The sequence below is a fragment of the Arvicanthis niloticus genome, chromosome X, assembly GCF_011762505.2.
Source record: "Arvicanthis niloticus isolate mArvNil1 chromosome X, mArvNil1.pat.X, whole genome shotgun sequence".
NCBI classification, from domain to species: domain Eukaryota; kingdom Metazoa; phylum Chordata; class Mammalia; order Rodentia; family Muridae; genus Arvicanthis; species Arvicanthis niloticus.
In genome coordinates, this window is record NC_047679.1 from 822,468 (window position 1) to 850,281 (window position 27,814).

Genomic DNA, 27,814 nt, shown 5'->3' on the forward strand with positions numbered 1-27,814 from the left:
ACACTGGGCATGGTAGCTTAGGCCTGTAAGTACAATATTGGGAGGCAGAAACAGGAGGATACCTAAAGCTAACTGGCCAGCCAGCTTAGCTAACAGCTGACTTGCAGGTTTAGTAAGAAGCAATTTGTCTAAAAAATAAGGTATGCATGTGGGAAGGAGGGTAATACAGAAAAAAAGATAAATAATACTAAGGGTGTTTGAAAAAGCCATTGGGGAATACACTATTTTATAAGCTTACTTAACACACATGGAGTGATGATACCCCCCCCCTCTGCCCCAGAGCCACAGACTAACCAAAACCCCAGCACCAGACAATGGAAACTTCCCTTCCAGTTTTTGGTCCGGAGGTAGGGGATTGTCCAAGAGAATCCCCCCAAACGAAGGCCATTGCCATTGCCCTTTGGGAACTTGAAAGTAAAACCCTGATGCTGAAGATACCACGCATTTCAGACACAGGACTTGGAGGAACTAACTTGAAATTGACCTAGACCAGTGGTTCTCAGCCTTCCTACTGCTTCCACCCTTCCACTGCAGTTGCTCCTGTTTCAGTGACTCCCAACCATACAATTACTTCATTGCTACTTTGTAGCTGTAATTTTACTACTGTTACAAATTGGAATGTAAACATTGGATACACAGGGTATCTGATATACAGCTCCTGTGAAAGGGAGATTCAATCCCTGAAGGAGTTCAACCCACAGATTGAGAATGGCTGACCTTTAAGTTTCCTCCCTGAGGACTAGTTCTTACAGTATCTGTAGGTGCTGTGGAAGCTAATAAGAGAAAAAAAAAAAAAAAGAATAGTCCTACTTAGCTGAAAAGCCTATGAACCATAATGACCAACCTGGCAAGATAACTCCAATGGTACAATAGTGGCACTTATATCTTGAGAATAACTAAACTAATAGCTAGCTGTCTAATTGTTGTGGGGAAATTCATGCCTAGTACTGTAAACCTAGCCAACTACCTGTGGCTAGAGAGATCACAGGCTTTAGAAGAGAGCCTACTGCTACCATTTTTCTGGAGGCAGTATAGTTTCTGTGTTGACACAATTATCCTTATATCCAGGTTAAGTGTAGCTATTACCCACCACCACCAAAGCTTTATTTTTTGGAACAGAGACTATCATAGAGATTCACAACAGGTCAAAATTCAGAGATGTGACCATTGGATGCTCATCCCCAATTGGTACATCTATAACTCAACCCATACACCCAAGGGAAAATCAGAGAAAAGGGGTAGAAAGATTGTATGAGCCAGACGACCAGGAAGCCTGCTGCTAGATGGTATCTTCTATATAGAAATCCCAACACGGTTTCCAAAAACAATACCTGCATAATGACAATACCAGTTGAGATGGCAATGTGAATGGAGGTGGGGATTTCACAAGTCCCCACCACCAGATGAAGAGCTCTAGACAATCAGTGGCTACTAAGAGGAGAATCGATTTTCTTCTGGGACATGCGCCTTGATGGGTTATCCAAGTAACCAGCCTTATGAGTAACACTAAATTAACTCCCATGTATATGTCATGGGATGAATTGGATGGGGGGGGGGGGATGATGTAATTCCTTGTTTTAAAAAATTAAAATAATAAGGTGATGCCGGTGAGATGGCTCAGCAGGTAAAGGTGCTGTGCTTGCTATACAAACCCGATTGAGTTGTTTGATCCTTGGAATCCACATAACATTGAGAGAACCAATTCCAATTCCAGACTTGTCTGCTGACCTTCATGTGACAAGCCCAGTAGTGAGTGGTAATAATAATAGTTTAAAAATAAGGTGGAGAGTGACAGAAAGATACCTGATGTCAACTGGCCTCCATACATGCATACACAGGTCTGCACACTTGCACATATACACATATACTAAGATTTGTAATAGGATTTTAGTTTTTGAGACAGCATCTTAGGTCAGGCTGGCCTGGAACACCCTTCAATAACCAGAGCTGACCTAGAATGTTCAGTAATCTCCCTGCCTTAGGTCCCTAAATTCTGAGATCATAGGCATGAGCCACTACACCCAGATGTAACAGGATTTTAAGCACATAAACCACATAATAAAAATTTTTACTTATTGCAGTGTTAGGGAGGGAACCCAGGGCCTTACACATGCTAGGAAAACACTCCATCAACTCCATCACACCCAACCTCATTTCAAAAAGCAATGTGGGTATGTGGAAAGAACATTTCTAGTAGGGAACAGGGAAGGAAACCCACTGGAAGTGAACTGTCAAGAATCTAAAAAGTAATGCTGGAAGAGCAGCCCAAGTCAGGAAAGTGGAAGCAGAGAGGTGGTGGTCCCATTCTGGACTGATTTCAAACTTAAGCGTCCTAGATTTAGTCAGATTTGGGGTATGAAAAATAAACCCATTGATGACCCATCGAGTTTCTGGCCTGTGTGACTGGAAGGATAAAATTGTCATCCACAGGCACAGGGAGCAAGACCAAGAGTTTGGTTTTGTCTGTATCACATTCAAGATGTCCGTTAGACATCCAAAAGGAGATGTTGCTCTAGAGAAGAGTCGAGACCAAGCTTGGTGGTTCAGACCTGTACTACCAAGACTCTGGAGGCTATGGCAAGAGGATTGCTGGGAAGTCTAAGGCCAGCTACACCACTGAGTTCCAGTTTGAGCTACTGTGAGATGGGAACAGCCAGGTAAATGCACACAATTTCAAAACTTGGGAGGTGGAGAGAGGAAGATCAGGAATTCAAAGCCATCCTCCATGACATAGGAGTTATAGGCTATCCTGGGTTGCATGATAGCCAATTTAAAAATGAAACAGAAGAAAAATCATTAGGGTTGAAGACTGAGTATCAAATTCAGAGGGTGAAGTCTACACAGGATGCGCATTTGAAGACCAGAACATCTGGCAATGAAACCATGCATGTGACTGGGTTTTTGTCTTCAGTTTTACCAGTGGGGATGCATTAAGGATATAGTGTATGTTGTATACACAGGCATATTGCATATACAGTAATCAAAGTAGAATTTAGACTTTATAAAATCAAGAGGAAGCCAGGAGGTGATAGTGTATGCCTTTAATTCCAGCACCCAGGAGACAGAGGCAGACAGATCTCTGAGGTTGAGTCTGGTCTACAGAATGAGTTCCAGGACATCCAGGGCTATACAGAGGAAATATCTTTTTCAAACCAACAGACCAAAACAACAACAACAACAAAAAAGCAAGCAGGAAGGGTATTGGTCATAAGGGACAAGTCAAGAAAAACTAAAAATGGGAAAGTGTGCAGGACTGGGAGGTAAGAGTGCCATTTTGACCCCCTCTAGTAATGTGTCTGTATTTTCATAGCCTCAACAAGATTTTTTTTTTCTGGAGTCCTAAGAATCTTTAACATATCAATCCAGAACTTTTCCTCCCTGCCTTTTTCCTTCTCTCAATGTAGTCTTTGTCCTCCTATGATGCTCAGGCTAGCCTTATACTTTTGGGCTCAAGTAAGCCTCTGGCTCACCCTAACTTTCCCCCATCCCCCGCCCTAGTGGCTGGGACTACAGGTCTATGCCACCATGTTCAATTAAAGCTTTGTTCGAAATGGTGTCCTAGGGGTGGCAGTGTACCTCAGTGGTAAGAACACTTACATAGCATGGGTTCAACCTCAAACAGCACAGACACAAAATAACGGATTTCTGAGAGAGGGATTCAGAAAGTTGTGATGTGTTCATTTCCTCCTGCCTTCAAGGTCTGATACATGTTAAACCCTGTTCTCACCAGTGGCAACAGAGTAAGCAAGACAGACAAAAGTCCCTTACATCAAGGTGCTTTTGTTACAATTTAAGCAACAAATAATAGAACAAGTATGGAAAAATAAGACTTTATGTGACCAGATAAATTGTGGAAATAGCACAATGGAACACAGGAATCACAGCAGGGGAAGCTTGAGAATTTTACATGGGGCAGCCTGAGCAGACCTCACGATGGAGGTACTGATGCTCAGATGACATTTCCTTCAATCCTTGGTGTTCCTGGCCTTGATGCTTTTGAAGACTATAGGCCTTTTTGTAGCTCACCTTTGTTTGGGTTTGTTTAATGTTATCTGACTTGGATAGGGGACTCAAGCAGATGATGCTGTGTCTTTCTTACCCAGTCTTTTTGGAAAAAAGAATTCTAATATACCATAAAGATGGGATGTGTCAGGTTTCTATCCTGTAAAGTTACTAGTTTTCCTTGGTACTAATAAGTACATTTAGGAGACTGGAGAGATGGCTCTGTAGTTAAGAGCACTAGCTGCACTGAAAGAACCGAGGCTTGGTTCCTAGCACCTTCAGGGAGACTCACATTTAGTGCTTCTTATTCATGAGTTCATGCACAGATTCAACCATGACAGAAAATATTCAGGGGAGGGCTGACAGTATCAAAGGCAGCACTGGGTTGTCCCCAGCACCAGTAAATAAATGAATAAAAAAAAAAAAACTGGGGGAGAAATTATACCTGATTTTTTTTCCATTTTTTTTACACAGACTTTTTCCTCATTTCCTAATTAATATTGTTTAGCAACTTATAGAACATATTATATCAGATATTACAAACCATCCATAGAAATTTAAAGTATATGCAGGTTCATTGTTTAGCAACTTATAGAACATATTATATCAGATATTACAAACCATCCATAGAAATTTAAAGTATATGCAGGTTCTATACAAATATTCTACCTTTTTTTTTTTTTTTTTTTTTTTTTTTTTCCCGATACAGGGTTTATCTGTGTAGTCCTGGCTGTCCTGGAACTCACTCTGTAGACCAGGCTGGCCTTGAACTCAGAAATCCGCCTGCCTCTGCCTCCCAAGTGCTGGGATCAAAGGTGTGCGCCACCACAGCCCGGCAAATATTCTACCTTTTAAAAAAAGATTTATTTGAGTACACTCTCTTCGGACACAGCAGAAGAGGGCATCAGATCCCATTGCAGATGGTTGTGAGCCACCATGTGGTTACTGGGAATTGAACTCAGAACCTCTGGAAGAGCAGTCAGTGCTCTTAAACACTGAGCCATCTCTCCAGCCCATCTACCATTTTTTTAAAAAAAGACTTACTTATTTTAATTATATGAGCACACTGTAGCTGTCTTCAGACACACCAGAAGAGGGCATCAGATCCCATTACAGATGGTTGTGAGCCACCATGTGGTTGCTGGGAATTGAACTCTCAGGACCCATACTCTACCATTTTTATATAAGGAACTTCAGCTGGTTATGGTACCACATGTCTGTAATGTCAGCACTTAAAAGGTAGAAGCAGGGGTTGGAGAGATAGCTCAGAGGTTAAGAGTACTAGCTGTTCTTCGAAAGATCCCGAGTTCAATTCCTGGCAACCACATGGTAGTTCTGAAACCATCTATAATGAGATCTGGTGCCCTCTGGTGTGTAGGCATATGTGCAGATGGAATACTAAATAAATAATTTTAAAAAAGAGGTAGAAGCAGAAGGATCAATTCAAACCCATCCTTGTCTACGTATCCAATTTGAAGGCAGTCTGGCTGTGAGACTTGTCTCAAAACTTCAGATGGAAATCCTGGCATTTTGGCTCAGATGGTAGGGAGCAAGAATATACCAAAACCAACTTCTTGTAGATAAGTAAGGGGCATTGTTATTTTCTTCTCTTTTGCTTTGGTGGTCTTTTCCTAACTTGCCGTATAGTCTATGTATGATACAATAAATGCCATCCCTGTTTCAAGCCTGTTCTGTCAGTTACCATCACCAAATTGCTTTGATTTCAAAGTTCCACATTAATGGAGTCATCTAATCTATATACCTTTGTACCTGACTTTTCACCTAGTGGCACTGGTGAGGGTCATTTGTTGACACTTGACTACCAGCATTTTCTTCCTTTTTGCTATACTTCATTCTACAAAACATCAAGCTTGTTTTGTCGGACTTTTGGACTATTTGGGGCTATTACAAATATAACTGGTAGAAATGTGCATATAAATCTTTTGTCAACATATTTTCATTTGGGTTGGCTAGATACCAAAGAATATAATTGCTAGGTCACAGGGCACATGCATATTTAACTTCATATGAAGAAGTTAGTCTGCCATACTATTTTACCCTACATCCACTGAGGTGTGTGTGGGTTTCCCGGGGATTCTGGTAATAGCATTCTAGGTTAGGAAGGAAATAGTAGGCCTACATTCCTAGCTTCATTTTGCAGCTCTGCTGACGGGGATTTAAAAGGCAATCCGAGTTTCCTGTTCCAGTCTATTCAGAGCCTCTGCCAATGGCAGAAGCATGACCTGGGAATCATAGGTTGTAGGCCACAGAGAGTGAGGCGCTATGTTTACATAGTAGTGGATGAAGACAGCAAGGGTGAACTTCAATGATGCTCATGAAGACATCCTTGGGCTGGGAACTTAATAGGCCAAGCTTCCTGTATCCCTTTGGGGTTATCAACATGTATAGGGACAACCAGGGTTTAAGCTCCTACTGTGCTTTACATAGCACTGCCTGAAAGCACCGTCTCCAGCACAGAATGGCCAATCAGAGTTTAGTCTAGGTACCACAGGCTAAGAGCAGGTGGGGCTTAAGTGAGAATAGGGGACTGCAGATTCCCAATCCAGGTTCTGAAGCAAACTTCAGGTCTCTGACAAGGGATGGGCCATAACCAGAACCTTGCCAGTTGGGTTTGCTGGCTAGAATCCTGGGAATTTATAGCCACCATTGCCATCCAGCTTAGCCTAACAGCTCGTTATGCATTTTGTGCCTGTGTAAGAAACCATGCTAGGACATGAGAAAGTAGAAATTGAAAATGCAGTCTTTTTAGGTTTTATTACAAAAGGAACATGATTTGAGCCCAATTTCCCAGCAAAAGTCACCAATGCCAACTCTAATTTGATGAGGGCTTCTCTGGTTGGGGAGCAGGCTGGTAGACAGAAGAGCCTTCCATAGAGCATTCCACACTCATCTTCTCTGTCCCTGGATGGATACCCCATGTCTGTAGAAACTGCTTTCATCAAAGTTGTTCACTGGGCCTCATTGAAGCGGGTCACCATTGTCTTGTGCAGTGTCTCCTTGTAGGATTCTGTTGAGGTGACCCCATAGGAACTGCCCCGGGCCCCCAGGCCAGAACCTCGAACCCTCGTTTGGGCCTGTGTAAGGTAAGCAGGTTTTTCAGGATGGTAGAAGTGCACTGGGAGTGTTGGGGACGAGAATGGCCATAGAGACTCACCTCAATGGGTGTCACAATGCCCTGTTTCTTGCGGCCCAGACCACTGCCTTCTTTCCAGCCCATGGCCTGGAGCATTCGACTGCCAATGTTGTCACTGCCTAATCCATCCCGAGTGGGCTGTTCAAAGTCCCTGCAGGGGACAGTGTATAGTGTTAGTGGTCTGCCAACTGCACCCTCCTCACCTGGTACCTGGCCCTGTACTCACACAGAGGCTGTAGATATGCCACCGTATTTCCTCCGTTTCGGCTCTGGTGGCTCGGGGATGCCATACTTCTCCCTGCGTTCAGCTGCTCGGTCTCGATATTTCATTTGCTACAAATTTAAGCTTATGTGAAGATGTTGGAATTGGCTGTGATTTTTAGCAAACCAAAGATGGGTGGGGTAAGGGGCCATGCAAGTCTCTCTGTCTGGCCTGGCCCTTAGGGTCAGGACATGATGGAATGGGAACTAGAAAGGAGCCTGACAGCGATAGAGACAACACATGGTTGTCAGGCTATACCTGGCTAAGGAACTTTGAAGTCCCATTGCCAGGAGGGACATATACTTGGAGGGGACAGATGGGATGGAGCCAATGAGTGGGTAACACCATACCTCCATGTCATTCTTTTCTAGTGCTTCTAATTCGTTTTCTGACAAGTGGGCTCGCCGATGAATCTCAAGGTTTTGCTGTAAAGGGGGACAGGATAGAGTAAAGCAATCGGGCTGGGCTGGGCTAGACATGGGATATCCTACCAACTCTCTGGTCAGTCACCTTGTGGAGTCCAGAGAGCTGCTGGTGCCGGATGAGTGCCTCCTTGCTGGGAAACTGGCGGCGGCAGAGCAGACAGGCTAGTTTCTGCCAGTCTGTAAGCTTTTCTTCCCGTTCAGGACCCCCTCGCTCCTGCTCCTCCTCACTGTCACTCTCCCCACTATAGGCTGCCACCAGCCCTCGAGGTGGGCTCTGTAGAGGGTGAGGGTGGGCAGTCAGTCACAGCTGCTAAGATCAGGGACCCCTGTCCCTTTTTGCCCTGAAACTTACTGGACGGTCATCACTGGCCAACTTTGGGAGATCCACGCTGGTGTGCTGTCTCTCAGCTAGCGCTCCCTGAGGCAGAAGAAACAGAAATTCAGAGCTCCACAGAGGACCCTAAAGAATGACAAGATTGAAGGTGGGGTACAGATGGACAGTTACAACATACCTTCTTCTCAAGGATGGCATAGCCTGCATCTGCAGTGGCTGATTCCCGCCTTTCATCATCTCGTAGAGCACTAATAGGCTGGAAGCTGTTTTTGAAGTTTTCTTTTTGCTTGTTGAGACTGCGTGCCCACCTCTCCATGTCCTTGGCAATCTGGGGGTTGAGGGTTGAGGTTAAAGTGTCCACAATTCCTCAAACTTGGGTCTCTACTTTCTCACCCATGGCCTCTGCAGCAGCAGCAGCCCTTCCTGGTCTGTAGCTTCAAATCTGTACCTCCCTTGACTTCCCTTCATGATGAAATAAACACTTTCATACTTGTATTACTTTTGGTCAGTGATTATCACAGCAACAGAAATCTAACTAAGGAATGTGACATCATGTCACATTAATGTTTTGTGCTTTTCCTGGGGCATGAAATATTTTGAGAATCCCTCAGGTTGCGGAGAGGATATTTATTGCTTTCTTCAATGTCATACCTTTTCCCCAGAGAGACTAAGGTTCCTTCTAAATTTTCCCTAATAGAAAACCCTGCAGTGTTTCTTCTCCTACTCAACTACTTATGAGCCTATGAGAATTCCTCTGGGATCAATACACACCCACCACCAGCATGAAGGTTCCCTTTGTAGGACAGAAAAAAGCTGTCAGAGTTCACTCAGATGGTACAAGTCACCTCACAGTGGTAGGTGGTCCTGCTACAGTACCCCCAAAATAGATCTAGCTCAGGAGTACTATCTATCTGAAGCAGTCACTATCCCTGTCCATGCCCATCTGCCACCTCACTTCCTATAGCAGGCGAGAACAAGAGCTGACAGAACATAGTCTCCAAACAGCCAAATGACAGCTGAAGTTCACCTGTTGGGCTGTCTTTGTCTTATGCTTCTCTTTCTTCTCTTTTCCCTCCTTTGATGATGCCCCCGTGTCCTTATGCCCATCAGCAGACTGCTCCAAGGCGGGTATGTAGGTCCGCCGCTCCCCATCCCAGTATAGGTACTGTTGACTCTGAGCATTGTAGTAATACTGAGGGAGAGAATGGGAAGAGGGGACATGAGGAAGAATGTGTAGGGGTAGCTGCCACAAAGCCAGACACCAGTTTTCCCTAGGCTACCCTGTCACTTACCTGGGAGTTGGGATCATAATATAGACCAGTCTGAGGGTCATAGTAGTAGCCAGATGTCTCATCATATTGGTAAGTAGAGACATCAGGAACAGCTGTGGGGAGCAAAGGCAAGGTTGCCGAATTCCTCTCTGTTTAAAGAAGTCCACACCCTTACCCACAGGCTATGGATACTCACGGTACTGGCTGTAGGACTCTGGGGCAGTGGGACTGGTGGCCGGTGGTAAGGCAGAGCTGGGATGAGTAGGGCTCTGGAGCTCAGACTTGAGCACAGCAGGTGATATGATGGTATATGACTACTCATGGGTCACATAAGGGAACAGGACTCAGTGTCTATTAATACCACCCTGCCCACTCAGGATGTACCTTGCCAGCCTACCAGCCTCCCCAGAGTACCAATGGCATCCTCACCTGGCTGTTGGTAGCAGTGCCCTGGCCACTGCTCCCCTCAGCTGATTGCTGATACAGCCCAGGGGCAGCACCAGGCTGGGCTCGAGAGAAAGCTTGCAGTGACACAGAGTCTGCCCCAGCCTCAAGGGAAGCCTCAGAACCTGAAAAGAAAAACCAAGGAGAATGAATGCTCATGAAAGTCAGAGCATACGACCATAGGCCTTTAGGCCCCACAATTAGGCTCAGTAAGAGAGCATGAGGCTCACCTGCTCCAGCTGGGTCCCCTTTGGCCCCAGTCATGCCAGGGGCCTTGGTGTTCTTAAGGTAGCCATGGGTATAGAGGGAATCTGTTCCCTGGCTGCCATAGCCCTCATCCTGTTGGTAGTAGCTGTAGTCAACTGGCGGCTCCTCGGGGGCAGCCCAGGCACTCTCTCCACCCTGGGAAGCCTGAGGGACAGATGAGAGATCATTAGATCAGGAGGGATTAAATTAAATGGAGGCATCTGCTAGAAGCACCTGTCCCTACATACAGAGAGCTAGGATTTCTAACTTGACAGAAAAGCTTGTGGTCTTAAGTAAAAACAAAGGGTCCTGGTCACAAGAGAACAGTGAAGAGAGACTAGAAAAAGGCTACATGCCCAAATGCACCCTAGGCTGATGCTAATGAGGTACATGTGTTATTCCTCACACCAAGCAAGACAACCCCAATCTCCTTCCTTTTGTTTTCCTCTTTCCTCTCTCCCACCTACAACTATGTAGGCCATGCTGATCTGGAACTCGTGGCAATCCTCCTGATTCTGTCACCATTCCCCACATAAGTGCTAGAAATATAGGCACACATTATCATACCTTGCTATCCTCCTAGTCTTAATTCTGTCCTACCAAAATTTTCACTATTTTTGACTTTGAGGTCAATATAGAGTCAAAGACTGGCCTTCAACACCTCATCATCTTGCCTGTATCTCATAAGAACTGGGATTACAGGTGATTACCACCATACCTGGCTCTCAAAGGTTTGTTTTTTTTTTTTTTTTTGATATTTATAGATTCCTTTTTATTCATGGCACATATAATTAAATAAACTTAAATATACTTAAATAAACAGCATATCACACTCAAAGAATATGCAACATATTATACCAACTCAGAACTATTAAAAAAAAGTTCTACCCAACAGCACAGAGCACCAACTACCAAGACAGGGATGGAGAGATGACTCAGCAAATAAGAACACTTGTTGCTCTTGAAAGGACCCAGGTTGGGTTCCCAGCACCCATATGGTGGTTTACAAGCATTCAAACTTCTAGGTCCAAGGGATCAGATACCCTCTTCTGACTTCTGCAGGCACTGTGCACACATATGGTGCGCATGTACAGGCAAAACACTCATACACATAAAAATAAAAACAAGTCTTAAAAAAGAAAAAAAGTCCAAAAGGTGACTGGGAATGATAGAAAGGATGGAGTGAGAATGTATCACTATCTATAAAGGCAGGAAGAAAGGAGGAAAGGCAGGAAGAGCTGTAACACTTGTTGTAACAGGGAATAACATTCTGATAACAAGCCCACTTTGTTGTTTGCAGAAAGAATACAAAAGGGTTAAGAAAGTCAGATGCCAGGGTGATGGAGGCAGGGGAGGCCAAGTACCTGTGAGATTGCCCACTGGGCAGCAGCAATGGCAGTGCTGGCCACAGAGGCAGCATTGATGCGACTGCCTTCATTGGAGGCCATATCCCTGGGGAGGATAGTAGAAACTGGAAATGAAACAGGGATCCCCCAAGGTATGTGTGTGGGGGTACAAGCTATGAGGGAGCTTAGATGGGGCTCTGACCTCTTAGAACCCTTGGCAAACTCCACGTTGATGGTCTTGCCATCGATGGTGAGCGGAGGGTGCAGGGCCTGCAGGATCTGTAGCAGCTGGGCTGCTTCCTAAGGGTGGAGGGGTGGCAGGGACCCAAGGGTCAGGCCCGGGGAGGCCCCCCGGCTCCATTGCCCCATTTTCAGACTGGGACCGCGGTGTGGATGGGGTAAAGGTCCCCCCTCCCTACCCTGGGGGCCAGGACCATGGTTGCCCGGCCCCCCCCCTGTGCCGCCCTCACCACGATGGTGGAGAGCTGGATGAAGGCGAAGCCTCGGTTCAGCTGGGTCTGCTTGTCCTTGATAACACGCACATTGGAAGAGGACAGCACTGCATAAGGCGCTAGGGCCCCAAGGATGGAGTCCATAGTGCTGTGTGGGTTCAGGTTTCGTAAAATGATGGCTGCAGGAGAGGGCCCAGTGTTAGGAAGCACTGCTGACAGTCTGTTCAGGGCCCCCACTTATAGATTCCCCACTCCTCCCTGTTCTCTTGCTTCTGTACTCATGCACCCTTTGCTTCCTTACACTCTTTCTCTTCAAGAAACTCTGCTTGTCAGTCCAGGTGCCAGCAGTCTCTCAACTACCAGGAACCCTCTCATATATCCCCCAAATTAGTTTGTGGACAGCTCTTCCCTCTGCTCTCTCTATATCATACATTTATCCCCACACCAGGTAGAAACACTCCCTCAATAACAACCAAGTACTGTTCATTACCATTTCTTTGGCCTCAGAGGTCCCACACCAGATGCCCTAGGGTATAAAGGAATGGGAAAAGAACAACTGACTCACTGTCATTGGCGTTCTCGGAGCTTGGCTCTGAGCCCTGTGACAGGGCTTGCGAGGTCAGCACTCCCTGGGTCTGGTAGGGCTGTGGCAGCGGGAGTAGGCCCTGGCTTAGCTCCCGCCCACCCAGCGGCAGTGCCTGCTGATCCAGTCGAGTGCCAAGGGGCAGCTTCTGCTCTGCCTCTGTCAGGAATGGTGGGAGATACGCTGATGACAAAGGTAGAGGCTCCATGGCTAGTCATATTCTCCACCCCTCACCAGCCCCTACACACACAGGCCTTCATGCCTCTTGCCACTCCCAGTTAGCACAGCTCACCTGATTTGGGTACACCACATTTGAAGCACTTCTCCCGGCGCTTGAAGTTCTGGACACCACACTGTGAGGCACAGGCCAGGGAGTCAAGACTTTCCATGAGATCCTCCAAATATGGACCCACAGAACAGCATAATAATCCCGAGGAAGGGAACTTTGAGGGTTAGGGGTGGCACGAGTCTTTTGGAACTTTATTATCTTCAGTCCTATAAATCTCTGACAACTGGTTCCCAGCACCAACCCTCTTACTTCAGCAACCAGTAACTCCCACATGTTACAGCAGCTGCGTCCCTTCCCTATCTTCTGGGGACTATCAATGCTCAGCATTCTATCTCATGGTTCCTTCCAAGACTTGCTTATTTAACAGAAACATTCATTGTTTCCCACTGGAAGCCAGTATGTTATAGTCAGACTCATTTCCTTTCTTATCGCTAGGCCTAGGTTGAATTCTGCTACATTTGACTTTTTTGTTCTCAGACATTCCAGCTTCCATCACATTTTATTTCTGTTCCAGTCAAGTACTAAGCAGTGCTCCTGTGTCAGGCCAAATACCATGTGTTCAGGACAGTGTGCTTAGACTGCACTAACAGGAGTTAGGGGCAGAGAATGGGCTGAAAGGGCCACAGCTCATTGAGCTGGGCTTCACAGAAGCAGGGAGGTTAGAGCTGGGAAATTCAGAGGTCTAGTCTTGCTGGGAGGGACTAAGAGACTTTCTATAGCTGGTGGTGGGGGAGTCGCATACACAGAGAGAGAAAAGCCAAGGCTAGCATGGGAAGATGGTGCCAGTTAAAGGAGAGACTCATACTAAAACTAGGTGTTTTAGGCAGTGATGGTGGAGAAAGAGGGGTGAGGCTAACATAACAAAAAGGGCTCCGTGGAAAATAGATGGGAGGATGTAGGACTGGCATGAACTGTAAGAACAGCAAAAGAAGAAAGGTGACTATTCTGAGATGGAAATGGCAGGATCTGGTAACTGAAAGACATGTAGGTCAAAAAAGAAGAGAAGAACACAAAGCCAACATCTGTTTCAAAGAAAATATGAAAAAAAGATGCAGTGCCAGTATCCTTTTGTCCCTCTCTCTCCAGAAAGGTTGGGCATCTATGTAAAGATGAGAGGATACCATCATTCTCCCACTAACCAGACTCCTTCTCAGGGAGAAGACAGGACCCTCCACTAGCTCTCAGTGTTCCTTAGGTTTTAGGACTACAGATAGCCCCAGGAGATGGGGCTGTAGAATGCTGACCTCAGGGCAGACCTAAGGGCACCTAGGGAACAGGAGGTAGCCCTGTAAGCTAAAAGCTCATGCATGGTTCCACCTGAGCCTTAGCTTCCTCTTAGGGAATATGGTGGCGATCACACAACCTACAGAGACCTTTAAGGTGGATATGGCTGCATCAAGGTTGAGTTACTCTCAGAACACTCTGCTTCTTTTCAAAGATAACACCAGCCACTTACAGAGTTGAATGTGGGCCAGAAGTCTTTGTGTTATTCTCCCATCAACAGTTTCATTCTCTCAATACCTAATCAGTGTTCACTCACTTAAAGATGAGAAAAGTGAGACAGATAGGATAAGCACCTTGACCAGCATCAAGGCAGACCTGAGACAGTCTGTAAGCGGTGTGGCTCTGAAGCCCATGTCCTATACAATGTAGTAGGCTCGTGTTGTCACTGATTAGTCACTTACGCTATTATTTCTTTCAACTCTATTGGACCTTTAGGCAAGGCTGTGTTTGATGAGGGCAGAGCCTAGCTGACTAGGGCTGGACAGCCTGTCTCCAAGACTACACTTTCTCTGATGAAGTAAGCTGCTGCTGCTGCTCCTGTTGGAGGAGACTTCCTCCCCAGCACTGGCTACCCATGCACCTCTTTACCTTATTACACAGCCAGTCCTCATTGATCTTGGGCTTGGGGTCGCTGTAATGCATGGATACTTTCTGGCCCAGGATGTTAAGGGAGTGCTGTGGGAAAAAGCAAAGCACAGTAAGACCTAGGTAGCGGTGCCCCACATACCGTTCAGCAAAGGAGAAAAGAGTGAGCGAGCCCTTCAGCTGGATGGATGAGGGACAGGGAATGAAGGGAGTTTGGAGAACTGATGGAGGGAAGAAGGAATGGAGGGAAGGGAGGGAGGGACGGGTGGGGGGGCAAGGGAAGGAAAGCGCCACAGCTTTCAGGGCGCAGCTGTTTGTTGTTTACTCACAGGCATGCACACACGTATACACACAGACACACACAGACAAACACAGACACACACACAGACACACAGACACACAGACACACACACACACACACACACACACACACACACAAAATCAGGCACATAGTACTTGGCTGACCAACGACTGTCGAGTTGGGAGTGTTCCCCCAGCTTGGCTCTTGACAGTGCCAGGCCATACCCAGGGCCAGCACTACACAGGCTACACTGGGAATGAGGGGAGATGGGCAGGGAAGAGAGAGGAGGGGAGAAAAAGAGAAAGAGCGCACGAGCGCTAATGCTGGAGAAGGGGAAAAAGAAAGCCAATTTCACAGACGGAGATTTCCCCGCCATGAGGCCACCTTCCCAAGGTTGGCCGGGTCCTGGGCCCACCGCACTAGCCTATTGACCCGACCCACAGAGCCGGCCACAGGGCTGCCTCTACCAGGACCCTCCACTTCACCATGGCTGCCCCTTCCTCCCCTGACACTTCTCTCCAGTTCTCTACACCAGAGACAGGATAGGGCTGGGTAGCTAAGTCAGATAGACCCTTGAGTCTTGGAAGGTCCCAACGCATTTGAGTTGGGATCCAGTGCCAGGCTAGGGGAGCCGGCTCCCTCCGTTGCTGACAGAGCACAGTTCCTTATTGAGATGGTAGAGGTGGGGCCTCCTGTGGGTGGGGAGGGTGCTGTGAATGGGAGGGGCCAGTGAATTGAGCCCAGGGTGTTAATAAAACTATCACACTTGACTGAAACTTTCAACCAAAAGCAGTGATGTCTCTCTGCATGGAACTCAGAGGGCCAAATTCACATGCAGGAGAGAACTGGCAAAACAAGTCTTGCTAGTTTGTGTGCCAACATCTGTGTTCCCCCAGTAACAGGACTTCCAGTGGTCCTGAGAGCACAACCAAATTCTGGCTCTGCTGACTCGGGAGCAAAAGGATCTGCTGGGGTGTGGGAAGCTAGGAAAGGAACCCACCCTGGCAGCTCTTTCTCTGAAAGCTCAGCCAGGAGAGGTGAGGGAATGCTAGTGCCTGGCAGTAGGAAGGGGGGTCAGGGGACGGTGTTGAGACTGGGCCCCAAATGGGAAGCCCAGTGGGCAGTGAGAGATGGGAAGAGGAAATAGTGGGGGTAAGGAAGGGGGAGAAAGGGGCAGGGGTATGGGACACAGGGCCACAGGGCAGGGAACTGTGTCCGTAAGATTCAGGCGATGGGGAGCGCTCGATTATAAAGTAGTATTTGTTTGGGGGGGGGTTCAAGTGCGGCAAAGCAACCTGATTGGCTTCCATCCATCGTGTAGCGTCCTGCAAGTGACTAAACTCGACGAAGGCGAAGCCCCGGCTCTGACCTGGAGACAGCATTCAGATACAGACGCAGTGGGTTAGTCAACAGCTTTGGACACACGGCGTTCCCGGGGGCAGAACCCGAGGGGAGAGGACCAGGGGCAGAGAGGGAAAGGGGGAGAGGAGAAAGGAAGAGAAAAAGTGATCAGAGAAAGAACAGGGAAGGTAGGAGTCAAGGCAGATGGTTGGGAAGGGCAGGAAGAAGGAAAGGGGGAGGGAAGAAAATGAAAGCCTGAGTCAGGTCAGCATAACTGTATTGTCTTGCCTAGCTAACTTGGGGTGACAGATGGAGAACTGAGAGGGAAGGGGATACAAGGAGATCTGTCTCTAGAAGAGGAGATTGCTTTGACTTCATATAGTCCAGAGCAAACAACTCATGGGCAAGCCTAGAGCAAGGCCAGGAGTCGTCCTGGAACAGGTGTTTAATCAGAAGAGCAAAAGAGAAACCAGGCTATAAGGCTATTGGGGGTTCCCAGCCAGCACATAGGAAACCAGGGGTGGTTAGGAACACAATCTCAGCTTAACCTTGGTGTAGGGGAAGGGGATGATAAACACTAGGGAGTCACTTCAGTGCCACAGTGGGGAGACGACAGCCACTGACAGTCAAGGTTCTCCTAAATAGGTAGATGGTGGCTGGAGCTGGCCAAGAGGATGGTATAGGTAAGAGTTAGCAGGTGCCTAGGAGAAATGTCCAAAGTCACTGAGAGGCCATACCTGGATGCCTCCTTAGGGAAAGAAACACAGATTCTGTCAGTGAGTGATACAAATAGAGTACAGCAGAACAAGACCTACATGTCACTGACACAGACTCCAGGCCTGGTCACGGCTGAAAAGGGGCTTGAGGCTTAAGGTTCTAGGAAAGTTAACTCCTTCAGAGCTGGTCATGAAAGGAGGTTTTGAATGTGGTGGGTCTGGAGGGGCATGCTTGATCTCCAAAAAAATCACCATCAGGATGCATGGGGGAGGATGGAATAGTATAGGGAAACAGGCAAGGGAGGATGGAGAGATGGAGGAGGTCAAAGGAGGAGAGAGACTGAGATTGAAAGAGAAGCCCAGGCAGAGTGAGGCCCCACTGTGCTTGCCTTGGGGAGCCTGGGTAGTAGTCCTGCAGAGACAACACCCCCCACCCTGCTAAAATCCCAGGCCAGCTCCAAGTAGCCTGCAAGAGGGAGGGAGGGAACAGGTGAGGCCAGAAAGTTCTGGCTGCTCCTTAGGATACACTTTCGATGAGAGCCATCCCTGCCTCCCTTCGTGGGACATATGGGTGGGTCCATGTCAGATCTACTTTTGGTTAGAGGTTGTTGTCAGAGTGAAGGAGACCAAGGGGCAGAGGAAGGAGAAGAAAATATATGTCCTGGGAAGGGTCACCACCACCTCAGATACTCAAAGTCTCAAAGAAGAGGTTTGCCAGAGCCTGGCTCTGGCCTTGCTCCTGGGGAGTAGTCAGCTCATCCCAGAGCTGCATCCCCTTCAGCACAGCAACCCTGTAGAGGCTGCTGGCTGGAGCTGTGACAGTAGGAGATGGGAGAGAGAAGAGGGTACCACCCCCCAAGCTGCCCATTCCCAGCTGTGGCAGGAGGGGAGTAGGGAAGGGAAGAGAGAGGGAAAGGCAGAGGCAGAGGGAGATTTGGAGGCTCAGGCTGGCCAGCAGAAGGGGAGGGCACTGGGAACAAAAGCTCACCTGAGGATTTGTTCCGCATCAGCCGGACCTCTCGTGCTTGGACACCATGGGACTGCAGCTGGCCACGGATCTGTTCAGGAAATACACAAGTGGGATAGGTTCAGCAAAGAAAGCCTCTGAGTATATGAGGCCAGCTCAAGGCCTCTGAGCCCCAGGGGGTCATGAAAGAAACACACACACAACCCACACACACCTGCGTCTTCTACCTGTTTCAAAGCTTTCCCCAGTAACAACTGTAGCCTACACTAGTATTCAGTCTCACTTCCAGCTCTAGACTTGCAGAAAGTGAGTCAAACAAAGACAGAAAACACAGTACGGAATAAAGGATGGCAGCAAAATGACTCCTGGGGGCACAAAGGCAACAGGAGAGCAAGTAAGGCGGCAAATCAGGAATGCTGGGCAGGGTGATCTGACAAGAGGCTTGCTGCCATGAAGCATAGAAGCTGGAATACAATTTGTGCCCACCACAAAGGAATTGTTCCCTCTCCTTGACTTGTGCTAAACGCTTCCTATGGCACAAAGAGTAAACAGGGAAGGGCAGGAGCCAGAGCGGGAGCCATTCCAGCCATGTCAGGAGAGATTTAAAGACAAACAGGCATGATGGTTGATCTGGAGAGCTTCCTGAGTGAAATGAACCTGAGGGACCCCAGAGAGGCAACTTAAGAGCCCAGGTGAGGCAGTCTCTAGGCTGGCAGTACCTCTTTTGGTGAATGGGGAGTTTATGCCAGACATTTTTCAGTTAAAGTATCTGTGCTTCTGGGCATCTGCTCCCCATTAGGGTAAAAGACAAGAAATTAAATCTTATGCACACAGGTATGCAAGAAGATGAAAAGTCAAGATACACACATCCTATCAAGATTCCAAACAATCAGGGAGGACTTGGGAAATATCAAGAACGTGGACTCTGGAGTCCAGCAGTCCAGGTCTAGACCCCAACTCTACCCGGCCATTTGCTGGAACATGAAACAAGTCACTTTGCTGATTGGGGCTATGTGGGACTGACTACAATGTACACTTTCCAGAAAGAGTCTCTGTGAAGATTCAATCAGCCTGGCGTGTAGCCCACCCTACCATAAAACGACAGGCACTGTCAGCTATCAGCCAGATTCTAGAATCCCTCACATTTCTCAGGTGGGATTACCACTGTTAGAAAATGGGCAGCTGGCAGGCTTCCAGGGAAGCACTGTGTAGAGACCTGACTGGGGCTGAGGGTAGAGAGAGGTAAGGATCAGGGAGGCTAGTCACGATTCTACTTTACTAATCACCTTAGCTTGACGTGGCTTGCCATAAGACATCTGCGTGAGAAGGAAATGAGTGAAGAGAGGAAGATGGAAGGCAGAGCATGTCACAAAGGCCAACAGGTTGAGAAGCTATCAAAGAGCCACCTTATGGGCAGCTGTGGCCAGGCTGTCACTGCTGACAAAAGGGGAGGAATATATGGAAGTTCAGAAAAGCCCATGGACCCTAATAGCTCACTCTCATGAGTTTCTGCCACCAAGAATACCCAACACTGGGCCTGGCCCTCCATCCACATATACAAAAAGGGTGAAAGCCAATGGAATGTGCAGGAGAAATGTTTTCTCTCACACCCACCAGCACCAGACACCCATGGCTACTGCCCCTGGGCCAAGCCACCCTGTCTGCTGCCTTCTCCTTCCAGACCAGGAACTGGTGGAGCCATCCTGGAGGATGGATAGTGCTGGGGGACAGGAGCTGGTGGGGGAGAAGAGAGGAAAGGTGCTGTGGTTGGTGGCAAAGTTTGGGTGGAGAGAAGCTGAGGGTCCTGGAGGAGACCCAGCTGGCCTCCTGCTTTGCCTCCTGCCCAGGGCCATTGGGGGGGCACGTACGTCATCCTCAGTGGCTGCCTGTGGCAGCATCCTCAGCATGACGATGTTACTGGCCTTCTCCTCCTCCTCCTCCTCCTCCTCCTCCTCCTCCTCCTCATCCTCCCCTTGCTCGGTCCGATAGTCCTGGTCCCGATAGTCGCCGTCTCTGGGGAAGCCTGGCGGGCCAGTGGGACTGTGCCTGTGCCGCCGCCGCCGCCTACGCTGAGTCTCGGAGCCCGGGGAGGCCTCGTAGGAATCCTGGCCGACAGAATGAGACGAGAGACACCAGACGGGCAGTCAGTCTGGGTGGGCCTAGTGGCTGGCCGCTGGCTCTCTGAGACAGGCAGGCTCTGAAAGCCAGGGGTGGGCAGGCGGGCTCCGGTTAAAGGCTCAGGCTTTTTAAGGCTGCAAATGTTCCACAGGATACTTTTAGGAGCTGCCTTTAAGGAAAGGCAGTATTGGTGTGGAGGAGGAACTCCCAAAAGCAGGCCGACAAAAACACTGCTTAAACCTCCCTGAGATAAACTAGCCCAGGGTCAGCAAACTAGACTTGGCCTTCAATGTCTTCTTTTGCCAGCTCGGCTGATATGTGTACAATCGTTCACTATGCCACTGAAAAACACATATCTCCTATAGACCCCAGCTTAAGATTGGGCCCTGGAACCAAGCCAGCAATTTAGAAATAGTTTCAGATATGGGTCAGAGGCAGCCAGCAGGAGTTCATGGGCTCCCCCTTGGTCCTTGGTCCTCAGGCCTGGAAAAGCCTCTGTTCACTATCAGTTTCCTTCACAACAGAGTGTGGTTACTGAGTTCTTAATTGTTGTCCAACCTACTAATGTCGATGCTAAGAAGGTCAGGCATGACCCTACACCCTCCCACCTGCAGGGGACAGGTCCAGACAACTGGATGCTGTATTCCACACTTGTCAATGGTCCAGTCAGAAGGTCCACTGTACCCATGGAGACATTAAGAGCTACTGCTCAATAGCAGGCAATGGAGAAGCCTGGATGCCTGTAAGCCCTGGCTAACCAAACAAAGCTAGTAGTTTACCAGGGGAATCTTCAAATAGTCCCTCAAAACCCCAGAGGGTAGAAGATAGTTTAAATATAATGTCTCCTCAGGGCTGGGCTTACAAAAGTATGCCCTTTCCATCTTCTTTGCCTACATGCTTGCATTAGGTCTCCAACTGGCCCTCTCAGACTCAAGTTCCCTAAGGCAAAGGTGTTTCTAGCCCTCAGATGTGGGTTCTCTTATAGTGAGCATCATGCCTTGTCCTTTAGGCTAGAGATAACTACCTACATGGGACTGACTGACTTCCCCAAAGGTCCTTTCTGTCTAGAGGTTTTGTCAAGACCAGAAACAGTCAGTGTTAGCTTCCCAGAGTTGTATGGATTGGTTGAGAATTGTGTTCTCAGGTTGTCCTCCCAACCCTAGATGCTGGGTCCCATGGAAGAGATCCTTTTGAGTTCCCTAAATTGGTGGGAGTAGGCAGTATAGAGCTTGCAGTGAACCAAAGGCCAAAACTGAACAACAGGGAAGAAGGGAAAGAAGTAGTGGCTAGGAGCCCTGAGAAATACAGAATCAAGCAGTGTGAAAGCCAGGGAGACCCAACTCAGGAGAAGAGCCCTCAGAGAAGGGAGCAGGGACAGACCCTCCCCTAGGTGACGCAAAGCAACTGAGTAGTCCAAAGGCACAGGAGCAGAGCGCTGCCTACACCTGGTGCTGCAGCCAGACACACAGGCCTTTCAGGAGCATTGCCCCCAAGGTCTGACCTTGCCCTCACCTCTGCACTTTGCTCTTCAGATGAGTCGTCATACTCATGCTTGCCCTCCTGACTGCCATACTCTCGTGGGTATGAACGGTAGTCCATGTCTCTATAATCATGGTCCCGGCTACGATTCTCTCCACCATCATCCTGTGAGCGATCAGTGGCTCCATAGCGGCCAGTCCTGTCACCACGACCACCTCTAGAAGAAGGATGAGAATTAGAATACCATCTTTTCCAAAAGTCCCACTCCCCAGACTAAGACTCTGAAAAGTCTCACTTCACTACATGGGCTAACTACCACAGGCTCTTAAAGCCAATGTACTTATCTCCACTCCTTCCTAACCGCCTGGTTCACAGGCACATCAGGGGTCGCTTCCTGACTGAATTCTTCACCTCTACATAGGCTATGTCTCTGCACCTAAAATCCCAAACATGAGTACTCTCTACTATAAAATTAATCGGCCTAACCATGTCATTTGCTTTAGCAATTTCACCTAAATAACCACATAAAACACCCAAATGTTCATCAAGATCCCACCAAGCCTACAGGGTAAGATCTCTGCAGATCTATCTCTGTCTGCCCTATGCACACCACTCTACCCACTATACAGCTATCTTGCTAGAACTGGCAGCTCTTCAGTTAGAATGTCTCCAACTGTGGAGCTCTTGTAAAGGACCTGAGTTCTTGGCAGTCAGACTGGACTGGAACTGCCTATAAATCCAACTCCAGTGTCTTCTGGCTTCTGTATTCATATGCATATACCCACACAGAGACACAAACACATAATCAAAATTAAAAAATTAAAATTAAAAAATTCTGTTAACTATAAAATGATTACTTCAAAGTTGATTTAATTTGTAAATCTTTGATGAGTTAAAAGATAGTAATCTTTTAATCTTATAAATCTTTTAATCTTTTAATCTTACTCAGTAGTAGAGTGCTTGTCTACTATATGAAAATTGCTGGTTTCCATCTCAGACTGAGAAAAATTACTAGGTCTGTAGTCTCAGTTTCTCAAGGTGCTGAGACAAGAGGTTTGAGCCCAAAGCAACATAGTGAGACTCCCCCACCACATACATCTAAAGAAAATTGGGGTTGTGGATGTAGTAGAGTGGTGGTGCACAGGCCCTTCATGTGGAGGTACTGGGTTCTTCTTCCTACGTTGCAAAAAAACTAAAATTACTTAAAGGTGAGTTCTAGGAAATGATGAACCATCCCTGGTGGACTCACTACACCTTATTCCTGAAAGCTTAATATAGTACACAGGGGTCAGTGGGTGATGGTAAGCAAGTGTTTTATGGCAGGTATAGCAGTGCATACCTATTATCACAGCACTTGAGAGGTGGAGGCAGGAAGGTCAGGAATTCAAAGCTAGCCAAGGTACAAAATGAGTTCAAGGTTCTATGAGACCCTGCCTTTAAAAACCAACCAACCAACCAAGTATTTAAGAAAGAACCAATACATGTTCATTTAAAACAGAAATACACTGCTATGGCTGTTGAGCTCAAGAGCCTAGTATTGGAGATGAAAATGCAAAAAAGAACATGGTCAAGCAAGAAGAATCAGGCCCATTAGAAGAATGCAACAAGATTGCACTCATCAACAGTGATACATGAGAATGTCTGTTATTGACACCATTCTTAGACTGTTATTATTCTGACACGAGCTAAAACAATTAAGTACGGGGAAGAAAGAAAAGGCATTAAGAACCATAAAGGTGAGTCCTAGGATGACCAGTGCAACAAGAGAAACTGTCTTGAAAAGCCAAAAACCAAATCCAAACCAAACAAACCTGTAAAGGTAAAAAAAAAATCATCATTATTTGTGGCCAATGAGAATAACCCTTCAAAGCCTAAATGAATCATGTTAAAAGAAAAGAAAGATTACAAGTAATAAACCAGGAGCTGAAGGTATATAGTTCAATGACAACACATTCAGTGTCTGAGTTCTAACTTCAATACCCCCCAAATACTAACAGTGACACTGATGATTAAAAACAAAAACATCAGGGGCTAGAGAGATGCCTCAGAGGTTAAGAGTACTTTCTGCTCTTCTAGAGGACTCAAGTTTGATTCCCTGCATCCATGTCAGTCGGCTCAGATACAAGTAATTCTGGCTGCAGTAGATGTGATACCCACTTCTGGCTTCCAGGGGTACATGCACACATGTAAGCATATACTCACAAAGACACATACAAATAAATTTAATAAAGATTCTGGCTATAAAATTAATATACAAAATACACATTTTGCTTATATTCAAATAACCATTATTTGGAAAACAGGAAGACAATTACCTATGATTACATCTAAAAGATTAAATATTGGGCTAAAGAGATGGTTCAGCACTTAAGAGCACTGACTGCTCTTCCACAGGATCCTAGTTTTATTCTCATCACCCACACAGTGGCTCACAATACCCTATAACTTCAGCTCCTTTGGAATTTGTATGGACACATGCAAACGTATACACAGAAATGTAATCTTTAAATAATTAACTATCTATGCACGTGTAAGATCCTATGAGTAGTCTTAACATATATGAATATTTTACTTACTTACATACTTATTTATCTCTTTTTGTTTGTTTTGGTTTTTTTTTTTTTTTTTTTTTTTTGACACAGGGCTTCTGTGTATAGCCCTGGCTGTCTAGAACTCATTCTATAGACCAGGCTGGCCTTGATCTCAGAGATCTGACTGCCTCTGCCTCCTGAGTGCTGGGATTAAAAACATGAGCCACCACAACCTGATTATTTACTTTTTCTCTACAGTTTTTTTGGTATTTATATCAGGCTGACCTTGAACTCACTATGTAGCTAAGACTAGATTGAAACACAGGATCCTTTTTATGCCTCTTAAATTCTGGGATTATGAGCATGGACTACCATGCCAGCTTGGATCAAAGATGTAAATGAAAGAAATTAAACCGTAATAGAAAGAGTTCAAGGGCCAGATGTAGTGTCACATGCCTATAATCCCAGCGTCTAGGAGGTTAAAGCAGGAGGATCCTAATTTTGATGCCAGCTTGGGCTATGTTTAAAAAAAAACACAGGGGGTGAGGTAGAGTAGGGAGAGATGGCTTAGCAGGTAAAGGTGCTTACTGCCCACTAATGTAAGCCCAACAATATGAGTTCAATCCCCAGAATCTACAAGAAGGTAGGTGGGTAGACAGGGTTTCTCTGTGTAGCCCTGGCTGTCCTGGAACTCACTCTGTAGACCAGGCTGGCCTCGAACTCAGAAATCCACCTGCCTCTGCCTCCCAAGTGCTGGGATTAAAGGCGTGCGCCACCTGGCACTGAGGCCATTATCAAGTACAGAGGTAGACCAAGACTCAACAAAAAATTTCAAAGAAACAAGTAAATAAATATAAGAGAAAGAAAACATAACCCAGTGATTCATACCTATAATCATAGCATTCAAGAATGCTGAAACAGGAGGATCAAAAATTTAAGGCCAGCCCTGGGAATTTAATAACTAAAGGTCTAAGGACATAGCTCAGTGGTTTAGCCCTTACCACTTTTGAGTTGGGATGTTTTGTTTTCTTGCTATAAAAGTACTTCACATGTTCTAGATAAGAATCCCTTACCAGATACGAATAGATATGTTCTCCCATTCTGGGGAGTTTCTTTTCATCTTAAATGTCCATTGATCTGGAAGTTTCTAATCTTGATAAAGTTAAACTTACTTTGAAGTATGTTTTGATTTACAGGGAAGTTCAAAGATAAAAGAACCCCTGTATATCCCTCTGCCCAGTTTCCCCTAATACTCAGAGAACCATGGCCCTAAGTCAACTAAGTAACAGGTTTTACTGGGATTTCACCAATTTTCTCATACCAGTATGTCATCTTGTAAAATTTATTTTTATTAATAGTTTTAAAGTGTGTGTGCATACACATGTACATATGAGTGTAGTTGCTGGTGGAGGCCAGAAGCATCAGATTTTCCTATAGCTGGTATTAAAGGTGGTTGTGAGCCACCCAACATGGGTGCTAGGAACTGAACTCAGGACCTCTAGAAAAGCAGGAAGTGTTCTTAATCATTGAGACATCTGAAGTATGTCTTGCTTGAAGGATGTCAAAGTCATCTCTGGCCTGTGAAAGGTTCTTTTGTTTGGTTTTGTTTTGTTTTTTTTTTTGAGACAAGATTTCTCTGTGTCCCCATAGCTGTCCTCAAACTCAGAGCTCTGTCTGCCTCCGCCTCCCAAGTGCTGGTATTCAAGGCATGTACCACCATCAACACCTAGCCTGTGTTTTTAATATATAGAAATTTCTCTTTATAGTTATTTTTCTCTTTTTAAGAACTGTAGCCGGGCGGTGGTGGCGCACGCCTTTAATCCCAGCACTCGGGAGGCAGAGGCAGGCGGATTTCTGAGTTCGAGGCTAGCCTGGTCTACAGAGTGAGGTCCAGGACAGCCAGAGCTACACAGAGAAACCCTGTCTCGAAAAACCAAAAAAAAAAAAAAAAAAAAAAAAAAAAAAAAGAACTGTAGTGATTTTGTTTGATTTTAATTAGACTTAAAGCTTTGGGGTTTCTTTTGTTGAGAAGCAATAACAAAAGTGAGAAGTTCTTCTGATTATCAAGTAGCAGTAGCATGACTTATCTCTGGTGATGTTGACTTTCATCGTGTGGTTAAGGTGATTATCTTTTCATTTTTCTTACCCACATAAGTTTTCAGGGGTTACGGAATGTAGCTCAGTTGGTAGAGCACTTGTGTACATGTATGAAGCCCTCAGTTTGATCCCTGCGGAAGAACCAGGCATGGTGGTACTTGCCTGTAAGCTCAGCAATTGGGAGGCAGAGGCAGACCACCAGATGATCCTTGGCTACATAGGGAGTTCAAGGCCATCCTGGGCTGGAGACTCTATCTCAAAAAAAATTCTATTATTTCTTTTCTCCAGACCCTACCATTTAATTTAGAGAAAAGTTACTAAAACCATATCACACTCAAGAGAATTAAGCTGTTTCCTGAGAAGAAATATCTATCCTATTTGGAGTGTTTCTACCCTCCCCCACTCACCACTTCCTTTGTTTTTCTTCTTTTGAGACAGGGTCTTACCTGACCTGGAATTCACTATGCCAACCAGGCCGGCCTCAAACTCAGAGATTTACCTACCTGTGCCTCCTAAGTGCTAGAACTAAAGGTATATGCCATCATGCCTGGCCTTCAATAAGAAAGAACTGTGGCAGAGCCTTTTGCTAATATAATACTTTTGTGGTTTTTAAAAAATAATTTCGCCGGGCGGTGGTGGCGCACACCTTTAATCCCAGCGCTTGGGAGGCAGAGGCAGGTGGATTTCTGAGTTGGAGGCCAGCCTGGTCTACAGAGTGAGTCCCAGGACAGCCAGGACTACACAGAGAAACCCTGTCTCAAAAAACCAAAAAAAAAAAAAAATTCATACATACACACAATGCACTTTGATCATATTCATCTTCCACTTCTCTCTAACTCCTCCCAGATCCACCCAACCCCTCCCAATTTCATGTCCTCTTGTTTTGTTGTTTAAATAGCCCACTGATTCTAATTTGTACTGCCTATATACTTATAGGTGCAGGTCCATCCACTGGAGGAGAGTGGTCAACCTATCAGAGGCCACATCTTTATAAAAAACAGACCCTCCCTTCTCAAGAAGCCATTAACTATCAATAGTTCCTCGGCTAGCCCCAAGCCAGGACATTTTTAACACAGAAGATTTAAAAAAGTCTGTTTGCCAAGTGGTGGTGGTGGAACCTCTGTAAGGGTGGTCTACATAGAGACCAGGACAGCCACAGCTATAGAGACTCTGCTTCAAAAATCAAAAAAAAAAAAAAGAAACAGTAATAAAATGATACCAAATCCTTGAGAGCTAAAGAAATGGCTGAGCAGTTAATAGCACTTGCTGCCCTTTCAGAGGACCTACTAAATGGAGGGTCATAACCATTTGTAACTCTAATTCCAGGGGATCTTATGCCCACTTCTAGCCTCTGCAGGTACCAGGCACATACATGGTGGAAAGACATGTACTCAGCTAAAACACTGATACACATTAACTGTTTTTGAAAAAGAGACCAAACCCAGAAGTTGTAAAATGAAAATCAAAACATCACAACAACAAACCCCAACGGGTCTATATGACTTTGTTAAAGTTATAAATAGCTAACATGTAAAAAAAATGTGAACTTGGAAATAGGCATGTGATCAGTCAGTGTAACAAATGACA

The 27,814-nt window shown here is 46.3% G+C and overlaps 1 protein-coding gene across 5 annotated transcripts in view; it reads right to left on the bottom strand.

Annotated features, from left to right (window-relative positions):
* Window positions 1-6,758: 6,758 nt before the first annotated feature.
* The window catches only part of Rbm10 (RNA binding motif protein 10), a 28,421-nt gene continuing 7,365 nt past the window's right edge, over window positions 6,759-27,814 (bottom strand). Inside the window, exons 3-24 of one of the 5 annotated variants that reach the window (XM_034484771.2) lie at window positions 21,633-21,816; window positions 19,871-20,107; window positions 18,024-18,093; window positions 16,274-16,347; window positions 14,681-14,767; window positions 12,812-12,872; window positions 12,502-12,678; window positions 11,958-12,115; window positions 11,687-11,784; window positions 11,503-11,590; window positions 10,123-10,303; window positions 9,878-10,017; window positions 9,645-9,762; window positions 9,470-9,561; window positions 9,205-9,369; window positions 8,356-8,505; window positions 8,196-8,261; window positions 7,929-8,117; window positions 7,769-7,843; window positions 7,383-7,489; window positions 7,178-7,307; window positions 6,759-7,097 (exon numbers count right to left, since the gene is read on the bottom strand). In XM_034484771.2, coding sequence (XP_034340662.1) covers window positions 6,972-7,097; window positions 7,178-7,307; window positions 7,383-7,489; window positions 7,769-7,843; window positions 7,929-8,117; window positions 8,196-8,261; window positions 8,356-8,505; window positions 9,205-9,369; window positions 9,470-9,561; window positions 9,645-9,762; window positions 9,878-10,017; window positions 10,123-10,303; window positions 11,503-11,590; window positions 11,687-11,784; window positions 11,958-12,115; window positions 12,502-12,678; window positions 12,812-12,872; window positions 14,681-14,767; window positions 16,274-16,347; window positions 18,024-18,093; window positions 19,871-20,107; window positions 21,633-21,816 — 2,773 coding nt within the window. In that variant the 3' untranslated portion in view covers window positions 6,759-6,971. Of the gene's footprint in view, window positions 7,098-7,177; window positions 7,308-7,382; window positions 7,490-7,768; window positions 7,844-7,928; window positions 8,118-8,195; window positions 8,262-8,355; window positions 8,506-9,204; window positions 9,370-9,469; window positions 9,562-9,644; window positions 9,763-9,877; window positions 10,018-10,122; window positions 10,304-11,502; window positions 11,591-11,686; window positions 11,785-11,954; window positions 12,116-12,501; window positions 12,679-12,811; window positions 12,873-14,680; window positions 14,768-16,273; window positions 16,348-18,023; window positions 18,094-19,870; window positions 20,108-21,632; window positions 21,817-27,814 lie in introns of all 5 variants that reach the window. The other 4 variants (XM_034484770.2, XM_076918329.1, XM_034484773.2 and 1 more) reach the window with 4 other exon arrangements.